Source organism: Cibotium barometz, chromosome 1 (assembly GCF_041138505.1).
Source record: "Cibotium barometz isolate CiBa-2024 chromosome 1, ASM4113850v1, whole genome shotgun sequence".
Classification (NCBI taxonomy): Eukaryota; Viridiplantae; Streptophyta; class Polypodiopsida; order Cyatheales; family Cibotiaceae; genus Cibotium; species Cibotium barometz.
Window position 1 is genome coordinate 14,225,180 of NC_141046.1, and position 24,065 is coordinate 14,249,244.

Here is a 24,065-nt window from a genome sequence, read left to right on the forward strand (position 1 = left end):
AATTTTATCCTCATAATACATGGCATGTATGCATTTTAATGATGTAGCCTGATTTTGCAATTTGCTTGAGGTTACTCTGGTGGTAAATTTTGATCTTCCACAAAAGCAACAAACATCAACAGACGCTGCATAAAAGTGACAAACACTTTAATGGCTATATATCTGAGGTGAGATCCCCTTTATGAATGCATGCTTTTAAAAGTTACACTCTCTATATTTTTTAGTTCATGGAGAAATTTATGAAAGGAACAGGTTTCCTTGGGACAATGATGATGCTTTTAAGAAGGTGCTAAAAGGCTGCCCCATACCCTCCTACTTTTGGAGGTTTAAGGGGGGCAGCCGGTAGAAAAGCTAACATTCTATCAGCTTTTACCGAGTCTTTGCCCCTCTTGCTGTCACCCTCTACACCAGCTAGAAAGGTAAAGATTCAGTTTTCTACCGGTTGGAATGTGAGCACAAAGTGGGTTTCTTCGAGTGGGCTTTGGAGCAAGATTTTTTTCACAACCAATCTCTTTCGATACTCTTGTCTTCTCTCTCTTCTCCCCTCCTCCCTACTCCCTCCTCAACCCAGTCCACCTCTTGCCCTCTCCTCCCACTACAACCTACTCAATCTCCCTCTCTCTCTTTCCCTCTTTATCTCTTTCCCTCTTTATCTCTTTCCCTCTCTCTCTCATCGCCACCATACACTCTCCCTTTGCTATCTCTCTCTCTCTCTCCACATGCCCTCTCTCCCTCTTCCCCTCTCTCTCTTTCTCCCTCTCTCCACCTATCTTATGTTCATTTCTTGCTTTCTCACCACCTCCTCCTCCCTTCTCCCCATTTGCAACCTACTCCAACCAACTCCTTCTCCCTCTCCCTCTCCCTCTCCCTCTCCCTCTCTGTCTCTACCCCTCTCTCTCCCTCACCCTCTCCCTCAACACTCTCTCTCCCTCTCCCTCTACACACACTCTCTCTCTCTCTCTCCCCCTCCCTCATTTCTGCCACTTTGATAACATTTCTGCATTGACAAATTATGTGGCCTCCCACATTGATAACATTTCTACATTGACAAATTATCTGGGAACTATAGATCTTGCAAACCACATGTTTTCCTTTTTCCAATAATCCATAGGTATGTGTACTTGGTGATTAAGTTGGCTTTAGCTATTTGAACAAGGAATGTTAATGTTGTCTAATTGCAGTGATCATTGGACTCTTTTAGCTTTTTACAATGCACACTTGGGTTACCATGAACAAAGAGTGTCATACTCTTCTTTGACTCCTTATCCATATGCTCACCTCAAGATTATCTACCGGTAGACCACCCTGAGGGATTGTATCACGTGAGTGTAAGGGAGGGGGTTTTTGGGAAGGGGGGCTTAAGCTTATAAGTTAGAGGGTGAGGGGGATTTATGCTGCCCGGGGGGGGGGGGGGGGGGGACAAGGGAGCAGGGGAGAATGAAAGTAGGGGTTTCGTTTCTTCTTGTAGTTTACAAGGGAGTAAGGGAGAATGAAAATAGGCATTTTTGTTTCTTCTTGTAGTTTACAAGGGAGTAAGGGAGAATGAAAATAGGCATTTTGTTTCTTCTTGTAGTTTACAATATGTGATCTAGTGGTGTAGTTTGAAAACCTGATTAGTTTACTACTCTTTTAAGCTAACCACACATGGAACAATTTTTGGAGAGTACATGTAGGTATGTGCTTCTAGCACTTACATCCATGCTACTTACATGGGCCCTACAACTTGTCACATGTATAACATCAATATTTGTTATTTGATTTTTAAACCTTAAATAGGGCGTACTTGAATTTCATAATTGAGACTCATATGCTTAGAAAGGGGTATAGTTTATTTTTTAGAGAAACTTAAATAGGTAATTTTTTTGAGTTTCATACATGCAGGTGACGTCCCCTTTCTATGGAAGGTGAATTCCCCGGGTAGACCACCAACAACACTCAATCAAGCTATCTCTTGAGTATCAATTGTTTTGGTTATCTCTTATTGTTGATTGTGATGTATGTATTAGGGTGTTGCAACATCTTGGTCCAAATTATACTAATCCAATCTTGAAGCTCTAGCTTGAGAGCCCACATGATCACTTTGAGTTCATGTAAGTGGAGGTATGAATCATGTTATATATGCCCTTTGTGGCTACCATTTGTTTAATTAAAGCCAATTTGTTTACTATATATGCACATAGTGTTCATCTAGGTATTGCATCATCAATAGAACAGTGTTGATTATGGATATTATTTGTTTACTATATATGCACATGGTGTTCATCTAGGTATCACGTCAATTGAACATATTCATGAGGTATCTTATTGTGGGGGCACTAATGAATAAGAGGCCTAAACAATGGGTAATGTTCCACTTTTGTTTCTTTAGCTTGTGTTGTCATGTTCTTTGAGAATATACTTTGCTAACTTTCTCTTTTGTCTTTGCATAGCTTTCAAAGACTTGGTTTAATCAAGAAGATGTTTTGTAGCTTAAAGAAGATCTCAAAACATGGTGTATGACTGTTTGCAAACATGATTGACACCATTGTGTGCCCTTTTGTTTGAATTCCATGTATGGTAATGTCATCTTATGTATGGCGAATTTTGTTTATGGTGAATATAACCATCTCATGTATACCTTTTGTGGTGAATATAAATATCTCTTTTATGTCTCTTTATTTACATGGATGAATCCAAGAGATCTTATATGTCTCTTTTCCTTGTTATGCATACTAAATGAATAGTTCGCTCTTATGTCTCCCAATGATTGAATCAAGCAACTTTATGTTAGATCTCTCTCTCTCTCTCTCTCTCTCTCTCTCTCTCTCACACACACACACACACACACACACACACACAAATACCAAAAGTATGATATATATGTCTCTCAATGAATGAGTAATGCTACTTTATGTTAATGCTTTATTGATCTCTCCCAAAACCCAAGTTTACTTTTACAAAATTAAGTCAAAGATGAAATACACTGAGTTAACTTTTACAGAGTTTACCTTATTCTCTACTTTGCAAAGTAAACTAGGCATGAGAACGTAAATTCGGGTGGTTTGAGTTTACTTTCATAGAAGGAGACTATACCATTCCCATGGTCAAGTTTACTTTCACAGTTTGAGTTTACTATCATACTTACTGATGGTATAGCCTCGGTCTATGAAAGGAAACTTGGATGGTTTACTTTCATAGTCCGAGTTTACTAACACTAGTCAGAGGCTTAGGAATGGATTGTAACATAAAGCAGCTCACAACGTGAAAATATATACATGACAATACCTTTGCAACTTAATCACATAAGATACAAAACTTTAAAATATCAAAATACCAAGAATGACATATATGACCTCAATATTTAGAAATATGGACATTTGCACATTGATGGAAATGGCATATAGATGGAGTATTGCTTGAGTACATAAGTAGAATCCTCCCTTGATGGAAATGGCATATAGATGGAGTATTGCTTGAGTACATAAGTAGAATCCTCCCTTGAGAAGCAAAATAATTTATCCTCTCTTATCCATTTGGAAATGTCAAAGAAAAAGGTCGTTCATCGTCAACAAAGGTAGGAATACTGGCAAGAGGTGATTTTACAACATACGATAGAGTCCATGTCAAAAATTTGGACCTCTTTATTGATGAGGGTGGTCTCAACACCATAAGGGGCATGCCTCATGTGGTTAAAGGCAATAATGCATGGCAAGTCTAGCATGTAACGATAACTTGTGGGTCTACCATGTAATGATAACTTGTGGGTCTACCATCAAGGTTTTTGTGAAACAATGTGGGCACCATATGCATGGTCTCTTTTAAATTGAACGCAATGCCTACCATGTGATGCTTCCATCTCAATATGCCGATTACAGAAACATGCTTATTTGGTTGGGAGGACACATAGTATGTTGTTGAAAGAGATGCATTATTATGTGGCTCATGAGGAATTCCATGACCGAGCCAGGTTTGTGTCACAGGTTCTTGAATTTGGCAAACACTTCCATGTGTTGGCATGTCAATCAATATTTTTTGGAGCTTGCACATTCATAAGATTGTTTTTAGATATCTTTAATTACTGAAGTATAGTCTATTTTGCATTGGCATCTTTCTTTCCTAAGTCATCTTTGATTCTACAAATAATGTTTTTGAATTCTTGTATAAAATAAAGAATCTCCCTCCGGTTGTGCTAGTGTTCTCACTGGTCTTTGCTACATCACGAAAACTTGAATACACTTGCTCATTCAACACACTTGAGGCCAAATCATGTGGTTGTCAATGATTGGGGGAATGGCTTGCATATGTGGAAAGTGATGGATAACTATCAAGCATATGCCATAGAGGCGCTTGCACTCACTAATCCAATCTGGGTAGTCACCAATAGTTAGATTGCATGCTCACATGGGACCACTGGCTTGGATTACTGATACTCAACATCCTAAAGAACAATGTCATCTCATTCACAATCACAAGACATGATGGATCACTTTGATATCATTTTAGAATTTTCTCCCCCGCATGTAATCTGTAAGTGTGTCTCTTTGATGATCCTTGGATGTTGAAGCATTTGGAATCAAATGCCAAAAAGAAGATTAATGAGAATTGAGAACATAACATGAAGAGATACAAGGTATGCATAAGTCACGTATTTCTTGCTTTTGCTTGAAGAACTCAAGCAAGGTTCTATCCATGCAAGTGTGCCAGTTTTAGAATCCCTAATTAGTGCATGCAGTAGATCTACCATAGACCTATTAATACATGCATCCAAGAGAGTGTATTTGATATACTATCAACAACCTTTCTACTAAGTTAGTCGTTTCAACATTTCCATAGTTAAATAGTTGGCCAAATTTGGGCCATAGTCTCCATATATAATTATTCCTACACCATCCATTTGTGACATAACGGACCACATTGTTGTGTGTTGAGTATTTTTGGAGGAATTGTTGATACTTATACTCAAAGCCTTCTTTAGTGATGGTATGCATGAGATTCGACAATGATGTGTAAACATCATCTCGTAATTCCTTTGGAACTTGATAAAAACAACCAAGCAAAACATTACTTTACTCACCTTAATATAATGCATTAACAATATAAAAGTGTGGAGGTCAAATATGGGTGCAAGCCTCTACCTAGGTAAGAAGGTTCTCCACCCATGCCTTCTTAGTATGAAATCAATATACTAAGACATGGCATGTAATTTGTTGTCTATATCCATGTTCATTAACAAGCCAACAATTAGGGTCATGGTTTACCATCTCGAGTATTACATCTAGTTTTGGTTGTGACTTATTAATTATGATAGCCGTGGGACGAACATTACCCATTCTCAAAGAGAATCATTGTGAGTGTTAATTCCAAGGCAAGATTGGAACCCAGATCATTAGTGCACATCATGAAACCATAGTAGCATACCAATTCTAAGTTGGTTTGGTAAAACTGTTGCATATAAAGGAAGACCTAACATGTTGGTCCTAAAAGTGCTTCTATGGCCCACACATTGTTTTTAGAGAAACGTAAGGCCATTTTCAACATCCACTCATCTTGAATAATGAGGATGAAGGGCTTGTGTTTGTCATTCTCTACATTAGGGTTATGTGGTTGGCAATATAAGACCTACGTGGAACATGTCATGTTAGCTAGGAAACCATTCTCATGCTAAATGTATATAAAAGATGATACCTTATTTTGTTTTTGCAATATTAAAGACTCCATGTACATTAACATCCAATCATCATTCGAGAGTTTCCCTGCATAAATAAAACATATGAATAAGTTGTTTGATTTCTCCACTTTATGTTCACTCAAGATTGAGCTTAAAGATGATACCTTGATTATGTACTTCATAGGACATCATAGATATTTACTTTGGAATCATGAAGAACCTATAGAGGGTGCGATCAAGGAGCGAAGATCACTCCATATGAAATCTTTGCAACATGTCGAGAGGTACCGACATCGGACAAATTTTCCATGTAATTTTCAATTACCTTTGGATGAACTAGCAAGTGGTACAAATCACTACGATTCCCTGGTGTATGTCCTTCATGAGAAGAGTGTAGAAAAATGAAGACATTGTTGGTGTCAACCATATACTGCACTTTCACCTTAAATGGGCAACCACATTTCTTCGATGTCCTCAACCTCCTATAATTGAACCCACTTGTCTTGCTCTCCCACCTCTCTAGCACATGTAGTCAACCAAAAACTTGGACGAGCCATTATTTTTAGTTGAGCGGATCTTAACTAGTCTCACCTTATGTTCAAGCATTATCTCCATCAGATGCGACTCCACCCCAACCTTATTCATGCTTATCACCTTTGTAGCCATCCTTTGTTTATCATTCTTTACTACTCTCTTGCAACAACCACATGCATTGATGAAATCTTTAATATAAGAAGTGGGTATTCCATGCTTTCTAGTATTAATAGACCACCTAGACTTGATTGTTTTAAGTGTTTCATTTACTCCTTGGTGATAACCCTCATCCTCCAAATAACGATGACCCTTGACAATGCTTTTCCACTCCTCTATGCATGCAATTCTTAACTTTGGTGTTTCCTTCAGACAAAGACAGAGGATATCATCCTCATTCTCTCCCAAGCAAAGCTTGTCTTTCATTCTTTACCACTTCTTCAAATCAAGCATCCCTCCGATAACATGATCTTTCAGAATCTCCAATACATCCCATTGTATTGCTTTCTTCATCAAGTTATAACTTTTTCTATCAAATGAGAAATATGTAATAGATAAAGAAGAAATCAGATTAAGTGTGTCACCATCACTTTAATTGTTGAACATTACTGCACTTTGATTGGTATCATGAAAGAGTTCTTCCACATCTTGGTCATCACTCATGGTGGTATAGCTTGTATCATTATTGGAGTCCTCTTCGAGCTCAAAAGCACTGGGGCCATCCTCGAGGCAATCCATGTTTCTAGAATAAAGACCACATGAACAAGAACTAGTTGATATACACATATTTCAAATCACACAAGTATATGTTAATTTATATTGTAAGCTATCTATTGATCTGAGTATATAGACAAAGGTACATTATATAAATTTAATCTACACACACACACACAAGTATATGTTAATTTATATTGTAAGCTATCTATTGATCTGAGTATATAGACAAAGGTACATTATATAAATTTAATCTACACACACACACACACTCCGTGCATAGTAATCTATAGAATGAATTGATACATGTGTTTATACAAATCATGAATGTGTTTATAGCAATGGCTAAGAGTGATAACGTGAATAGATTTTAATGAGGACCGAAAAATGATACGCTTACTCGTCTCGAGTTTACTGTTTGGATCGAGTTTATCTCATTGCATTTAATCACTCATGCCGACCTTTCCACATTATCTAACGTCAGTCCATGCAGAGCGAATTACAAAATCTTAAAAGTCCTGACATACTGCCTATTTCAGAGAAGATTTACTCGCCCACCATGAAATGATATGTTGTGCCGCGTTTAATGTTGGACCGAGTTTACTTGGCGCTTGATTGGATTGACTGTGCATTGGCTCTACAATGGTGCGCCAGTGCTCGGAATTTTGGTGTGTATGAGTTTATTTGTAGTCCGAGTTTTACTTTGACGACCCCTAAGAAAATCAACCAGCACAGAGAGCTTGATATTATGGCCACACTACCTCTACCGTTGATCCCATGACTCCAACACCGTCTTAGGGTGGCCTAACCTCATGACTTAAATGACACATCATGAATCAGGAGGCAAGATCGGGACGCCTCTTTTCAACCTTAGATCCCTCCTTATTCATAATGTCTTATTTAGTCCCGTGGGTGGCCTAGCTTCCCAACCTTGTCGCTCATGAGAGATCCATGTGCGCGGGCTATTTAGCCGTTGGGACAAACGTTTGAAACAGAAAGCTGCTCTCTCTCTCTCTCTCAGTCCCTTCCTCTGCATCAACATCTAGCCATAGGGAGAGGCAAGCGAGGAGGTCGCGGAGTCCACCATTGCAAGCAAGCGAAGCCTTTAAAAGATCTGGGTAGCTTCGTCAGAGCCCTTTCTCGTTCTTCTACCAGTGGAAGTTCAGGACCAGCTCGTTAAGTTTTCTTCTGAGTCCTTCGCTCGCCAGCGGTAGTCCAGCTATGGACAGGCAGCAGCACTCTGCTGCGGTAGCTGCAGAAAATCCTAAGACTCGCGAGAAGATTCTGGTGACGGTGCGCGTGCGGCCGCTGAGCTCCCGCGAGCTCGTCCAGTACGATTGCTCCGCTTGGGACTGCGTCGACGATCGTACCATCATCCACCGGCCACCCACTTCCCCCCTCCCAGATCGATCCCCCCACCATCACCCCAAGTCGTACACTTTCGGTAAGCATATCCCCCCCCTTCCTTTGACATTTGATGGATGCACCATGTATTGTGTATGCATGCAAGCATACACATATGCTTGTATGCCTGTATGTATGCATGCCATTTGCAGCGGGGGCAAATGAAGATGGAAACTCTGTGTGTGTATGTTTGGATATTTGCACACACCACACCATGTATTGTGTATGCATGCAAGCATACACATCTGCTTGTATGCCTGTATGTATGCATGCCATTTGCAGCGGGGGCAAATGAAGATGGAAACTCTGTGTGTGTATGTTTGGATATTTGCACACACCACACCCCTCCAGCAGACTTTTATCAAGGCCTGGTCCACGACACATTTAAAGAGTGGAGGTTGCATCCTGATATCTGGCGGGCTCGTTCGGCTGCCTAATGTAGTAACAGGCCCAAATGCAAAAGGAGCTGTTCGATTCTGAACCCACCTGAAAGGTGATATATAAAATAAGAGATCATTACCTTCTGAAGACTACAGTGAAAGACTCATCAACGAGGCCTGATGTGGATAATTATGCTTATGCAACCATGATTGCATACTTTTGGAGGGCAGGGGAAGATATCACATTGCTTTCATAGATACTTCAATTGCATGCCCTAAGGGTGATCTTTTGCATCTTTTTGTGTCAGCATTTTCATGTCCTCCCCTCCCCTCCCACCTGCCACTCCCTTTTTCCTCTTCTTTTTCTCCTCCCTCCTCCCTCCCAGCAACACCTTCTCTGGGGAGAACAATAGCCTTTTTTTTTTGTGGAATATGGTGCTTCAAGATCTTGTCTACTCTTTGGGGAAAACAATAGCTTATATGGTGCTTCCAGCTCTTTTCTCCTGCAATTTATCTGCATGGCACGTGTCTGAAAGTGTTATGCCATAAGAGTACACCAATGTGGGAAGGTGTTAAATCTTTTACTTCATTGCACCCTTTTGTGCAGATCATGTGTTCGGACCAGAATCTGTCACTCAGCAAGTCTATGAGGAAGGGGCCAAAGACATTGCTCTCTCTGCTCTCTCGGGCCTTAATGGTAAACAATAATTCGGAATATCCCAACAATATTTACAGAAAGGGAGTGTAAGCAGATACCCATCATATCCCAACAATATTTGTGTAAGCAGATACCCATCATATCTCAAAATTGTGATTTAAGCACAAGTTAGTAACAACAACTTGTTTCTTAACACAGCTACAATCTTTGCGTACGGGCAAACTAGCAGCGGGAAGACCTTCACCATGAGGGGCATCACTGAGAATGCAGTTCGTGACATGTACACTTACATAGATAAGGTAGATAAAAAAAATAAAAAAATCAACTGAATTTCATCTGGTCCTGACATATTGTACTCCATGATTATGGCCTTAATTTCATGTGCATGCCTAGTTAAATAAGATTTTTGATTTGGCTTGTGGCTCAGCACAGTGAAAGGGAATTTGTCATAAAGATCTCTGCACTCGAGATTTACAATGAGGTTGTGAAGGACCTGCTTAATACAGACAGTGGCAGTGGTCCTCTCAGGCTTATGGATGACCCAGAGGTATCTTGTTTATGTCTCTTTTAGGATGTATGATATGGTTTAACCTACACACATCATTGTAATCACCCCAAAATCCTATGTTTGGGTAAAGTAAGCCAATATAGACCATATGCTTCCGGTGTCCTGATTTAGTTGTTTTGGCAGAAAGGCACCATAATAGAGAGATTGGTTGAAGACATTGTAAGGGATGGCAAACATCTTCAACAGGTTCTTTCAGTTATTGAAGGTCAGAATGAAAGGACCTCTTCTAAGCTGCCACTGTGCCAAAGTACACGGTTTCCCCTCTGTATCTATGCGGTTTATATGTGTGTGTATGTATGCAGCTCAACGGCGGGTGGGAGAAACTATGCTCAATGAAACGAGCTCAAGGTCTCATCAAATAATCAGACTGGTGAGTTTTTAAGGGCACAGCAACAAATAAAGTAGGGATTGGGGTCTTTCTGTGCATGATTTGCTATTTAGATTGCAAGTGTATCTTCTTATGAATTTTTGAGGACTGAAATGAATATGGGATTTAAATGCGAGGTTTGTATATATAGACTGTGGAGAGCTTTCCTCGGGGTATTGCTGATGGGGAATTAGTGAAATCCCTTGTTGCAAGCTTGGTAAGTACACTAGTTCGCAGAGGCTGTGGTTCATAAGATTTAGAGCATACTTGTTAATACATCCTGTGGGTTTATTCAGAATCTAGTGGATCTAGCAGGAAGTGAGCGTGCATCTCAAACACAATCAGAAGGGACTAGATTGAAGGAAGGCTGCCACATCAATCGGAGTTTGCTTACCTTGACCACCATCATCAGAAAGCTCAGGTGATGATGATGCATCTATGCCTTTCAAAATGCTTCATAGATGGTCAACTTAGGCTTTTACATGCAACGAGAAATGCTATTGACATGCATTGGTGTCATCGAATGTAGCGGGCAGACTAGGGCAAAGACAGGTCACCTCCCTTACCGAGATTCGAAGCTCACACGCATCTTGCAAAACTCACTTGGAGGAAATGCACGGACTGCAATCATATGCACAATGAGCCCTGCTCAGACCCATGTTGAGCAGTCAAGAAATACACTTTTTTTTGCAACCCAAGCTAAAGAGGTCACAAATACTGCTCAAGTCAACATGGTAATCTCCAAAACTACTACAATCAGTGAGTCCCATCTTATATACTACTCTTTGTTAGTCACATAATCTACTATGCTGTGCTTTGTGGTTCAGACTGGGAAGTTGTATCTGAAATGTGTGTGGTCTCACGACTACATGAATACACACCCACAAGCACACAACCCCTCTCCTCTTGTCCCCCCCTCCCCTCGTTATGAGCCCAAGAAAGTTTAAGGAGCTAGCTTTATTACTGAGGTTAGATTGGGGACTGAGGTTTTTTCGGATGTCCCTCAACGGTCGTTTTCAATAATTAATCCGAGAAAGAGAAACAAAATGCAATAACGGTGTTTTTCCTACAGAAAAGGATAAGTACTGTAAAAGTAATAGAGAGGAAAATGAACGAGAGAGATGGAGCAAGGAGTCAGAAAGAGAGAGGGATGAGATGCGTGTGCGGCTGCAAGAGAGAGAGGGGGGGGGGAGGGATGGAAGCCCCTCATTGATTTTGAGCAGCCGGCCTGAACCACGCTTATGGGTTTGCATGCAAGCACGACTATTTTTTGCGCGACTATCTTGGAGTTAACTATTTTTGGTGACAATATACCTCTTGAGAGGGGAACCTGCCTGCGTGTAGTGCAGTGGCAAAATGGGTTGGCTCATTGCTCAGGGTGCGAGTTCTAACCTTCCTGCACTACACCTGCAAGGTATCTCCTGAATGGCTCTTTTGAAGGTCCCAAGGCGAGCATCGTCTAACCTCTGGGCGGCCTGCTGCTCCTCTCTTTTCTCTCTTTCTCTCTCTCTCTCTCTGCGCCTCTCTCTCACGAGCGATCACTGTCAAATTAAAAAACAGATCTCTTTCTTTCTCGGGCACACCCTGACCTTCACTCTTCTCGCGCTCGTCATGGTCCTCGGTCGGCCAAATTCTGAGACACTGACCTGTAAACCTACTACAGTGTGGCAAATAGTGATGATTGGTAGTGATGTTTGATTGGAATCTGACATTTCAGAACCTGACCTGTACCGATCTCCTTCATTCCAGAACCTGACGTGTACTCCTCCTCGCATCTTCTATCCTCCCGAGGCCATGATGGCCTGGAATGATCCCCAGTCGGCGGACCATTCCAGCTGCAGGCTCCCAACTACGCCGGTCGCCTGACCGGCTAGAATGGTCCTCCCGGGGACCACCCCCTACTCTCTCTCGCTCTCCCTCTCTCTTCGCTTTGCATGTACCCTCTACGTTCTTCAGAGATGCTCATAGGCAGTGAGGGATGAGTCTGTCTCTGCCTCTTGCCGAGCCAGGTTGCAAGGCGGACGCTGGCTGGGGATTCGTTGCTCTTTCTTTGCCTCTCGTGGAGCCAGGTTTCTGGGGAGCAAGGCCAAGGCAGCCTGAGCAAAACAGTCGTCTCATAAGGATCAAACCTTTCATTTGAATAATGCCCGCATAAGCAGGTATTATTTGATGCACGTCAATAATCGACTGAACATGCACAGATTTGCTTGACTTAAGAAAAAGCAATTTGTTGGTTGGCTCTTCTCTTAATGCCCATGAGTGAAAGAATTAAGTAGTGGATTCGAAGGCTGTTACGAGTCAGTGTCGTACCGATCTAGCACAACTCACAGCGTTGTACAGATCTAGCACAAGTCAGATATTTCGCAGGTGTGGTGCACGTTGCATTTATGCTCGCTTGGACCGCTTTTATCTTGATTATTGGGCACTTGAAAGAGGTGGCACTATACTATATCTTCATTGCTCCTGGCACCACAAACTCAGACCATTGTCCTGACTCCTGTAGTTTTGTGCATTAGAGATTTGGAGAGCTAGAACTCTCCTCCCCCAGTACACATTCCTAAGTCTCTTTACTTAGATGCAGAGTTATCTCGACATTGTGATGATTGTTTGGAGAGCTTATGATGCTCCCGGCTCTAGGCAAAGAGTTGCTTCTGCCTTAGAGAGTGTTAGTGATCTTTATCACAATGTGGCCTCCTAGCCAGGAGGCAAGAGGTCTTGGATAGAGAGAGAGCCATCAGGTGTAGATTGTGTGCTTTGTAGAGGGAACTTGAGAAACACTTTGATGCCTAATGCATTATGCACTGTTAGGCTTGAGTTGCACGACTCTTTTCAGCAACATACAGATTTTTGTTATCATGCACAGGAGTCATTCTGGATTCAGATGGGAGGTAGATGTAACATGCATTTCTTTCGTGCCCATGGCCTCTCATCTCTCATACCGTGGAATGCATTAGACAACTGGAAGACTCGCAGGGAGTGCTCCACTCAGAGCATGACTTGAGGTCAAGAGGATTGCCTCTAATTTTTACTATCGCTTTTTATTTATAGAGACTCAGATAGGGCACATGAGAAGGTTTGGGAGTCCTAGCCTAGGCTGATTTTGGATGACATGTGTGCATTACATGATGCCCCTTTTTCAACAGATGAGCTTAACATGCGATTCAGGCATTACGACCTACCTAGTAAATGTCCTGGGGATGATGGCATCTTTCATGATTTTCATGAGTTTTTGGGATGACATTGGGGATGAGATCATTAATGCATTACAAGATATGAGATCATTGGGGATGAGATCATTGTGGCATTATAGGATATGTGGAACACGGGCTTTATGCCTCTTTTTCTTATCGAGGGTCTTATCCACCTCCCTAAGGGTAGTGATAGGACTAACATTGCCTAGTGGAGGCCTATCACATTGCTTGGGATTGCATACAAAATTCTTACCAAGTTAGTGAGCATTTTCCTTTGCTCTAGTGCCATAGTATTTGGATTGAGATTGCCACACTGTGCACGGAGGAGGAGCTTTTGGACTTTGATGTGGCTGTTTTTACCAGAGTCACACGGGGACGCGGGGACGGGCCGTAGGGACGCGGGGACGCGGGGACGCGGAGACGGGGACGGCCGGGGACGCGTGGGACGTGCAGGGGATGCCGTGCAACACGGGGACGCCTGAAGGCGTCCCGGGGATGCGTTCCCGAAACGCGGGACGGGCAGGGGACGCGGTGAGGGGACGTCTCCAACGGCCAGAAACGGGCGGAAATGGGCAGAATTCCAGCTATAAAAAAAGGCACACTCTCTATTGCACCCACACTCGTTTCTCAAGCCTCATTGCTCAAGCTTCCAAATCCATCTCTCTCCAAGTTGTGCCAAGTTGTGCCAAGTTCCAACTTCCAAGCCATCTCTCTCTCTCTCTCTCTCTCTCTCTCCAAGCCATCTCTCTCTCTCTCCAACTTCCAAGCCATCTCTCTCTCTCTCTCTCTCTCTCTCTCTCTCTCTCTCTCTCTCTCTTGCACCCTTCTTCCCTCTCTCTCACACTATTCATCATTCATGGCATCTCAAGGTGAAGGCGCCGCCGCCACATCTTCCGTTGCGGGCTCTTCACGAAGGAGGCCGGCGGTGCACACATGGTCATGGTGGGATGAGGTCCACTACGCTAGTCGTGGAGTGGGCGGTGGTTCAAGGGCATGGAATTGCAAGCTTTGTTCCTACAAGAGAAGTGGCGGCGCCAACAAAGTGCGAGCTCACTTTTTGCACGAGGCCGGTCATCAAGTGCAATTTTGCGCACGTGTTACTCCTGAGAAGCGAGCGGAGCTTCTTGAGAAGCTCAAGGTTTATGAGGTGGCCGAGGTGGCAAAGAGAGGGCGACATGTTGCCGTTGATCCTCATGATGTGGTGAGAGCACGAGAGCAACCGACGCGAATGGAGGTGGAGAGGAACCCAAATCTTGCTTCAAGCTCTCAACCATTCAAGTCCACTCCATCCACATTGGGTGCCTCCATTCCCATCCGCCGTCAATCCACTCTTAACGAGAATTGGAACCCAAAATTGAAGGATGAGGTGGATAGGTCGGTGGCTAGGTTCTTCTACCACGACCACATTGCGTTTCAAGCGGCACGGTGAGAGTCGAGACTCAATTCTCTTCACTCTTTTTTTTTTAAAATGTCTCATGCTTCAAAGCATTTGTCATATTGCCAAAAAAAGCTAACATGCTACATGGTTTTCCTTACTTGATATAGGTCTCCTTACTTCCGTGAGATGGCCACAAAGATCGGGGAATATGGCCCCTCTTATGTGCCACCTTCATCGGAAAAGATTCGCACCACTTTGCTTGATAGGGAGAAGTTGGCCGTTGAGCAGGTGGCGGCGGATACAAAGGCAACATGGGAGACTAACGGAGTCTCTCTCATTGTAGACGGATGGAGTGACACGCGCAAGCGCTCCATCCATGGAGTGGTGGCCTACTCAAGGGGCAAAGTGTACTTCATCGAGTCACATGATGCGAGTGGCACTGGGAAGGCCGTGGATGTGCTTGCCGCGGAATGGGCGTCCACGATCGAGGTCATTGGGCCGTAGCTTGTGGTCGGCATGGTGGCGGATGGAGAGGCGTCAAATAGGGCAGCCGGGAGCATTATTGAGTCAATGTATCCATCCATCACAGTTTCTTTTTGCATGGCCCATTGTCTCAACAACCTCCTCAAAGACATAGGTGCCTTGCCATGGATTGCACCCACCATTGAGGAGGCTAACCAGCTTGTATCCTTTGTCCTCAACCACCAAAGGCTGCGACATGAGTTCTCTAAAAGGAGCACTCTTTCCCTCCTCAAGTATTCTGAGACAAGGTTTGCATACAACTTCCTCATGCTAGGCCGCTTGTCTACATGTGGCGGAGCCCTAAGAGGGCTTTTCCTTAGTGATGAATTTTCTGCCATGCCGCAGTTAAAATCGGCAACAGGGAGAACGTGCCGAGATCGCGGCGATGATGCCGCTTGGTGGGAGAAGGTGAAGACACTTGATGCCTTGGTCAAGCCTATTGTTCACCTTCTACGAGTCATTGACGGCCGTGAACCATGTATCGGCAAGGTCTATGAGGCCATGGATCGCATGATCGAGTCACTCCAGCAGCTTGTGCCAGACAGGGCCGAGTTTGAGGAGATCCACTCATTATGTGAGTCCAGGTGGAACTCCTACTACTCCCCTCTTCATGCGGCTGCCTTTGTGGTTGATCCAGAGTTCCAGGGCAGAAAGCAAGAGGCCGACAAGTAAGTAAGCAGGGGATGGCGGATCATTTTGGAGCGCTTAGAGCCCGACCCTACCATCAGGCGGAAGATCAGAGACCAGCTATCTCAGTACAGGACGCGGCAGGGATCTTTTGGATGTTTAGATGCACAGCTTGACCGCCTCAAGATTGGGTCTCCTCTTTGGTGGGAGGATTACGGATCAGATGGGCCGGAGTTGCAGCGCTTGGCTATTCGCATCCTTAGCCAGGCTGTGAGCTCTAGTTGCTTGGAGCAACTTTGGAGCGTTTACAGTCACATTGCCTCTAAGAAGAGGAACCGCCTTGAAGTGCAAAGGGCAAGTGATTTGGTTTTTGTGAGCGCTAACTTGCGCATGCTATGTGCGACAGCAACAGGGAAGGCGGATCCCTTCACTGAATGGGAGATGGCACAGCAGGATCCTGCAGCTCAGGAGCATCTTGAGGAGGTAGAGGAGGAGCTACAGCCTGAGGGGGAGGAGGAGGCTTCAAATGGCATCGACGACTTCGACTTCCAAGCCTCCCGTCAGGCTAGCACTTCAGGAGCTTGAGGCTTGACTCTTGAGCCTTGAGCCATCTCACCTTTTTTGTGCCCACTGCCAATGGCCATGATCTATTGTGATCTATCTAGTATCCCTATTTTGTACCCACTCTTTTTTGTAACCCTCACTGCCCATGAGGCATGTACTTAGCTCTTTGTATCTATCAGACTATCAATCACATAATCAGTGTGCCATCGATGTTTTATTAGCGCATTTTGCTCAAAATGACTCTTGTTTTTTTGTCTATTCGGTGTAAAATTTTGTTCAAAGTGTGTCTCTATATGTATGTCATGCATACAACTCCTAAATTGCTTTTAAAAAAGAGGTTTTTTTTTGCCGTTCCCGACCCCGTCCCCGGGACGGCACTTCCCCGTCCCCGTCCCCGTCCCCCGTCCCCATGTGACTCTGGTTTTTACACCAATGCTTCTTGAGTATTCACGAGAGAAGGTTGTATCTAGCCCTTCGTGGTTGTATTTTAGCCCATTGTGGCTTGTTTTCATAAACTAATAGAAGGATCTATTTTTGGGAAAAAAGAGTGTGCTTACTTTCTTTTTTAGCTTCTGATAAGGCTTTGTTCCTTGGCCTTCTTGCGGAGCTAGAGAGTTTTATGGACCCATTCGATCCTCTACGTTTATCTCTTTGTGTGGCCATTAACTTGATCAGAATTTTAGAAAGATTGAGCTCTTTTTGCCACTAATGGTAGAGCTCTTTCTACATGGGAGTCTATAACTTCGAGGTATCAAAGCCAATGGTCTTTTCCCTCCTTGGAAAAGATATAGATCATTCTTTTTTTTAAAAATCTTTTTGGACCCCAAGCTACCACCTCTTGGTCACGGATAATATCGCCATTGCCACAGTCTGTCCATGTGAGGGATGGAGCCATTAACTTGATCAGAATTTTAGAAAGATTGAGCTCTTTTTGCCACTAATGGTAGAACTCTACATTGGGAGTCGATAACTTCGACGTATCAAAGCCAATGGCCTTTTCCCTCCTTGGAAAAGATATAGATCATTCTTTTTTTAATCTTTTTGGACCCCAAGCGCTACCACCTCTTGGTCACAGATAATATCACCATTGCCACCGTCCGTCCATGCGAGGGATGGATGAGAGTGAGCTATGTTGAGATGAGGACAAGGAAGATCAACGAGGAGAAGGAGAGAATTGGTAGATCACTTGAGCCCATTCGTTTGGGATGGATGTAGCATGCTACATCGTCTCCGATGGATGGAGTGATCAGAAGAGAAGAAGCATCATCTACATCCTCGTGTCTTGCCCTCTTGGCACGTATTTCGTACGTGCAGTGGATCAACATCCTCGTGTCTTGCTCTCTTGGCACGTATTTCGTGGTCACGGATAATATCGCCATTGCCATCGTCTGTCCATGCGAGGGATGGATGAGAGTGAGCTACGTTGAGATGAGGACGAAGAAGTCCTCAACGAGGAGAAGGAGAGGATTGGTAGATCACTTGAGCCCATTCGTTTGGGATGGATGTAGCATGCTACATCGTCTCCGATGGATGGAGTGATTAGAAGAGAGGAAGCATCATCTACATCCTCGTGTCTTGTCCTCTTGGCATGTATTTTGTACGTGCAGTGGATCAACATCCTCGTGTCTTGTCCTCTTGGCACGTATTTCGTACGTGCGGTGGATACCAGGGAAGTCCGTAGAAAGACAAGTGGCCGCTTCCTATTCCAACATTGCGAAGCAATTATTGAGGTAAATATAAAATTTTACACAAGGTCATTATTCATAGTACATACTACAAGTGTACATGTAACATAAGAGTAATTACATGAGCACTTTGGATTGTAGGTTGGTCGTGAAAATGCGGTGTAAGTCATCACCGACAATGCATCAAATTGTCTTGCAATGGGTCGCATGGTAGAGGAGGAGTTCCTGATGATCATTTGGACTCCATGTGCATCTCATTGCATTGACTTGCTCATTGAAGATATTCTTCGTTACTAGGCGTATTCTGTTGTTGTCTCGTCTTAGAGCATGGTTGGTGTTAAAACCCTAAGATCTCTCTTGGCACGTATTTCGTACGTGCGGTGGATACCAGGGAAGTCCGTAGAAAGACAAGTGGCCGCTTCCTATTCCAACATTGCGAAGCAATTATTGAGGTAAATTTAAATTTTACACAAGGTCATTATTCATAGTACATACTACAAGTGTACATGTAACATAGTAGTAATTACATGAGCACTTTGGGTTGTAGGTTGGTCGTGAAAATGCGGTGTAAGTCATCACCGACAATGCATCAAATTGTCTTGCAATGGGTCGCATGGTAGAGGAGGAGTTCCTGATGATCATTTGGACTCCATGTGCATCTCATTGCATTGACTTGCTCATTGAAGATATTCTTCGTTACTGGGCGTATTCCGTTGTTGTCTCGTCTTAGAGCATGGTTGGTGTTAAAACCCTAAGATCTCTCTAGATAATTGTTATGCATAAACATGCATAAATCAGGCATAAACTCAACCACCCAACCACCCCCGAGCCCAAGGGATGCACACATGAATCATAAATGAAATACATCATATCTCTACCTTGATGTCCCATACCATCAAGAGGTATAACACAATCCAATAGCATGTAGCTAAAGTGTGAAATGGTAGATGAGTAGATATGGATCTCTACACATTATGTTATATGTACATTATGTGTGCTATGTTATATACACATTATGTGTGCATATACTAGGAGGCTAACCCACATTAGGCTTGTGAGCATGGGAGCATGGGAAAAAGCTCTAGTGGAGCATGGGTTAGGACTAACCTTAAGGGTTAAGGTTAGGGTCAGGCATCCAAGGGTCACACATGAGGAATGGAAAGTCAAGAGTCACTTGAGGGCCCTCCTATATAATAGGGGCATGGGACACACTCAAGGGGGCTTGGAGGCTAGGAAGCTTGAGGCTTATGCTATGGTCTCTTGTGTAGAGATCCATATCTACTCAGCTATCATTTCACACTTTAGCTACATGCTATTGGATTGTGTTATACCTCTTGATGGTATGGGACATCAAGGTAGAGGTATGATGTATTTCATTTATGATTCATGTATGTATCCCTTGGGCTCAGGGGTGGTTGGGTGGTTGAGTTTATGCCTGATTTATGCATGTTTATGCATAACAATTATCTAGAGAGATCTTAGGGTTTTAACAGTGGTATCAGAGCAATCTCTATTTAATTGTTGTTGATTTTTTTAGTAAATTTTAATATTTACTAATAAAATGTTATTTTGTTGATTTGTGTTGATGAATTGCACATGGATCATCGATATGGTGATTGAAACGTGTGTTACTTCAATTCAATGGACGAATCGACGTTGCGGGAGAATACCGTGAGTTAATGCTATTTTTTCCTATGTTTTATGGTTAAAATCAAGCATTAATGGAATTTTTTACAAAAATACCATAAAGTTTATGGTGGATATTTTTGTAGAATGGATTCCGTGAATTTCTAGAAATTTTAGAATTTTTTTTTCTAATTTTTAAGGAAATTTTTGAGCATTTTTTGATTTAAAAATGTATTGTTATATATTTTTTGCGGGTTTTTTCCGTGAGAATGCGATCAAATTTCTGTCAATTTCTACTGAAATTCAGTAGGGGACAGCGTGTTGATGCATGAGATGCTCTTCCGTGTGTGTGGGATACTCTCCGCCTCTCAAATTTGATTTTTCCTTCTTTTTTCGTAAGGAAATCTCTTTAAAATGATTTTTTAAAACATTAATCATAATTATGATTTAAAAAAGCTTAATTAAAGATTAAGCTAATCTCTCTGATTAACAAAGAGAGAGAAGAGATGGGAGGAGAATGATTTGGAGAGGAGAGAGGGTGGAGAGGGTGGAGAGGGTTGAGAGATGAGACTACCTCTCTCTCTCACTTCTCCATGCGCAGGCGACGGGAGGAGGGGAGCTGCGCACTGCAGCCGGCGGAAAACCCCCCCCCCCCCTCCCTAAAAAAATCAAATGGGTTATAAGCTAATAAAAGCTTATTTTTTTATTTTTTTAAAAATAAGTTTTTTATTTTAAAAAAAGCTTTTGAATTTATTTCAAAAAAAAGCTTGGAAAAAGCTTGAAAATTGCTGGATTTGAGAAAAAAAATCTCTAAAAAAATTTATTCTTGAAAATTTTTGGCTTTTCAACTTCCAGAAAACCTTTTGGCTTTCTGAATTTCGGAAAAACTTTTGACCTTCTGTATTCCGAAAACCTCAAAACCTTTCACATTCCGATTTTTTTTTTGTCTTTTCATTTTCCCAAAACTTTTGGCTTTCTGTATTCCGAGAAAACCGTTGGAATTCTGAAATTTTTTGACCGTTCGTATTTTAAATGCGTTCAGGATTGATTAAAAATTTTAAAAAATTCTTGAAAATTAGTGAAAAAATAGACAAAGGTTATTTTAAATTTTGAAAAAATATGGGGTTGGTAATTGGCACGTGGTGTGTCCATTCGAGCGTCCGTGACCATTCAAGTTCCTTTTAAATTATATTTTTTGATCCAAAAAATTAAAAAACAATCCATAAATAACATAGTTGATCATAAAAAACAATGCATATCATCTAATGGACATTTAATCATGCCAAAAGAAGCATTAAAATTGGTGGCCAACTCATCAATCCAGAGTATATGAACGTTGTGTTGTTCAAATAAAACTCCAAAGTAAGAAAGTGAAACACATGTGTGTAGCACTCAATAAAGAGCACTTAATAAAGAGCACTCAATAAAAAAAACCCTAGACACAAGTGATCTAGGCAGAACCTGATGAGTCCATATAAAACTTGAAAAACATCCAATAGAAATCCACCAAAATAAACCGATCAACTAACCCATGATAGAGTTTGTCTTAGGCTTAAGAAATTATGCATAATCCACACTTAAATAAGTGCAAAATAAATTATCATGGAAAAGTGTCAAAGGTGAAACACACTTTGAACGTAAATTATAGCCATCAAAAGAAATTAAGGAACATGTCCAAAAAGAATGGCTAAACAATAGTAAAAAATCATGAATACATCGTTTTGAATTAATCCAAACATAAATATCCATTAATACGAGATATAATCGTATTAATAATATGCGAATAACCCGCATCTATCTAATGTCAGCACGAGAAAACGTACTTCAACATTAAATAAATCTCGAAAATATTAAATTCACGAGAAAAAGAATTTATCATGATTTTTTTCTAATTTTTTCTAATTTTATAGGGCCTCAAATTTTATAGGTTTTGAATTCCACCAAATCTATCTCATGGCATTCCAAACCTATATTTTTTTAGAGAATTTTTAGCAATTTTATTTGTCAAAATACCATTGATATTTTAAAAATACTAATTTTTAGGATTTTTAAAAATAATTTCAGAATATTTCTAATTTTTCTTGAGAATCCCATCGTTCACGAAATTTCCAATTCTGTCCAACAATTCTCAAATCCAATGAAAATTTTTAATTTTAATGGATTTTTTTAATTTTTTGGATCAAAAAATATAATTTAAAAGAAATTTGAATGGTCACGGGCGCCCGAATGGACACACCACGTGCCAACACCAACCTCACATTTTTCCAAAATTTAAAATAACCTTTGTCTAATTTTTCACTAATTTTCAAGAATTTTTTAAAATTTTTAATCAACCCCGAACGCATTTAGAATATGAACGGTGAAAAAATTTCGGAATTCCAACGGTTTTCCCGGAATACGGAAAGCCAAAAGTTTTGGGAAAATGAAAAGACAAAAAAAATTTCGGAATGTAAGGTCAAAGGTTTCCGGAATACGGAAGGTCAAAAGTTTTTCCGGAATTCGAAAAGCCAAAAGGTTTTTGAAAAACGGAAAGCCAAAGGTTTTCCGGAAGTTGAAAAGCCAAAAATTTTCAAGAGATTTTTTTTCTCAAATCCAGCAATTTCCAGGCTTTTTCCAAGCTTTTTTTTTGAAATAAATTCAAAAGCTTTTTTTAAAATAAAAAACTAATTTTTTAAAAAATTTAAAAAAAATAAAAAATAAAAAAAGCTTTTATTAGCTTATAATCCATTTGATTTTTTTAGAGGGGGGGCGTTTTTTCCGTCGGCTGCTGTGCGTAGCCTCCCCCCTCCCCTCCCGTCGCCTGCGCATGGAGAAGTGAGAGAGAGGTAGTCTCTTCTCTCAACCCTCTCCACCCTCTCCACCCTCTTTCCTCTCCAAATCATTCTCCTCCCATCTCTTCTCTCTCTCTGTTAATCAGAGAGATTAGCTTAATCTTTAATTAAGCTTTTTTAAATCATAATTATGATTAATGTTTTAAAAAAATCATTTTAAAGAGATTTTCTCACGGAAAAAGAAAAAAAAATCAGATTTGAGAGGCGGAGAGAGTCTCACACACACGGGAGAGCATCTCATGCATCAACACGCTGTCCCCTACTGAATTTCAATAGAAATTGACACAAATTTGATCGCATTCCCGCGGAAAAAATCCGCAAAAAATGTATAAAAATATATTTTTAAATAAAAAATGCTCAAAAATTTTCTAAAAAATTAGAAATTAATTTCTAAAATTTCTAGAAATTCAGGGAATCCATTCTATAAAAATATCCACCATAAACTTTATGGTATTTTTATAAAAAATTTCATTAATGCTTGATTTTAACCATAAAAAATAGGAAAAAATAGCATTAACTCACGGTATTCCCCCGCAACGTCGATTCGTCCATTGAATTGAAGTAACACACGTTTCAATCACCATATCGATGATTCATGTGCAATTCATCAACACAAATAAACAAAATAACATTTTATTAGTAAATAATAAAATTTACTAAAAAAATCAACAACAATTAAATAGAGATTGCTCTGATGTCCCTCTTTTCCCTTTGCTTGTCCTTCCCCCACTCCAGCTGCGCACCGCTCACGACTGTGTTGCCTATGCCCTTCCCCACTCCGGCTGCGCATCCCTCACGACTGTGTTGCCTATGCCCTTCCCCACTCCGGCTGCGCACCCCTTCCTCTATATGCCCTTCCCCACTCCGACTGCGCACCCCTCCCTCTATATGCCCCTCTTTTCCCTTTGCTTGCCCCCTCCATCCCCCCCCCCTTTTCCCTTTGCTTGCCCCACCCCGGCTGCGCACCCCTCCCTTTATATGCCCCTCTTTTCCCTTTGCTTGCCCTTCCCCACTCCAGCTGCGCACCCCTCACGACCGTGTTGCCTACGCCCTTCCCCACTCCGGCTGCGCACCCCTCCCTCTATATGCCCCTCTTTTCCCTTTGCATGCCCCCTCCACCCTCCCCTCCCCCCTCCCCCCCTTCGTCAATCTGCTACCCTCACGCCCTTCGTCAATCTGCTGCCCTCACGACTGTTTCGCTTGCCCCCCCCCCCCCCCTCCGTCATTCTGCTACCCTCACGCCCTTCGTCAATCTGCTGCCCTCACGACTGTTTCGCTTGCCCCCCCCCCTCCCTCCCTCTATGTGCCCCTCTTCGCCCTTTGCTCGCCGCCCTCCCCACACCCCCCCCTCCGTCTATATGCCCCTCTTTTC

At 42.0% G+C, this 24,065-nt stretch overlaps 1 protein-coding gene across 2 annotated transcripts in view; it reads left to right on the forward strand.

The window, feature by feature from the left end:
* The first annotated feature begins 7,800 nt into the window (after nucleotides 1-7,800).
* The window catches only part of LOC147641631 (kinesin-like protein KIN-7A), a 34,941-nt gene continuing 18,676 nt past the window's right edge, over nucleotides 7,801-24,065 (forward strand). Inside the window, exons 1-9 of one of the 2 annotated variants that reach the window (XM_086795774.1) lie at nucleotides 7,801-8,336; nucleotides 9,284-9,373; nucleotides 9,533-9,633; nucleotides 9,762-9,881; nucleotides 10,026-10,107; nucleotides 10,205-10,272; nucleotides 10,421-10,486; nucleotides 10,566-10,690; nucleotides 10,799-11,003. In XM_086795774.1, the coding sequence (XP_086651900.1) occupies nucleotides 8,114-8,336; nucleotides 9,284-9,373; nucleotides 9,533-9,633; nucleotides 9,762-9,881; nucleotides 10,026-10,107; nucleotides 10,205-10,272; nucleotides 10,421-10,486; nucleotides 10,566-10,690; nucleotides 10,799-11,003 (1,080 nt within the window). In that variant the 5' untranslated portion in view covers nucleotides 7,801-8,113. Of the gene's footprint in view, nucleotides 8,337-9,283; nucleotides 9,457-9,532; nucleotides 9,634-9,761; nucleotides 9,882-10,025; nucleotides 10,108-10,204; nucleotides 10,273-10,420; nucleotides 10,487-10,565; nucleotides 10,691-10,798; nucleotides 11,004-24,065 lie in introns of those variants that run through there. The other variant, XM_086795853.1, reaches the window with a different exon arrangement.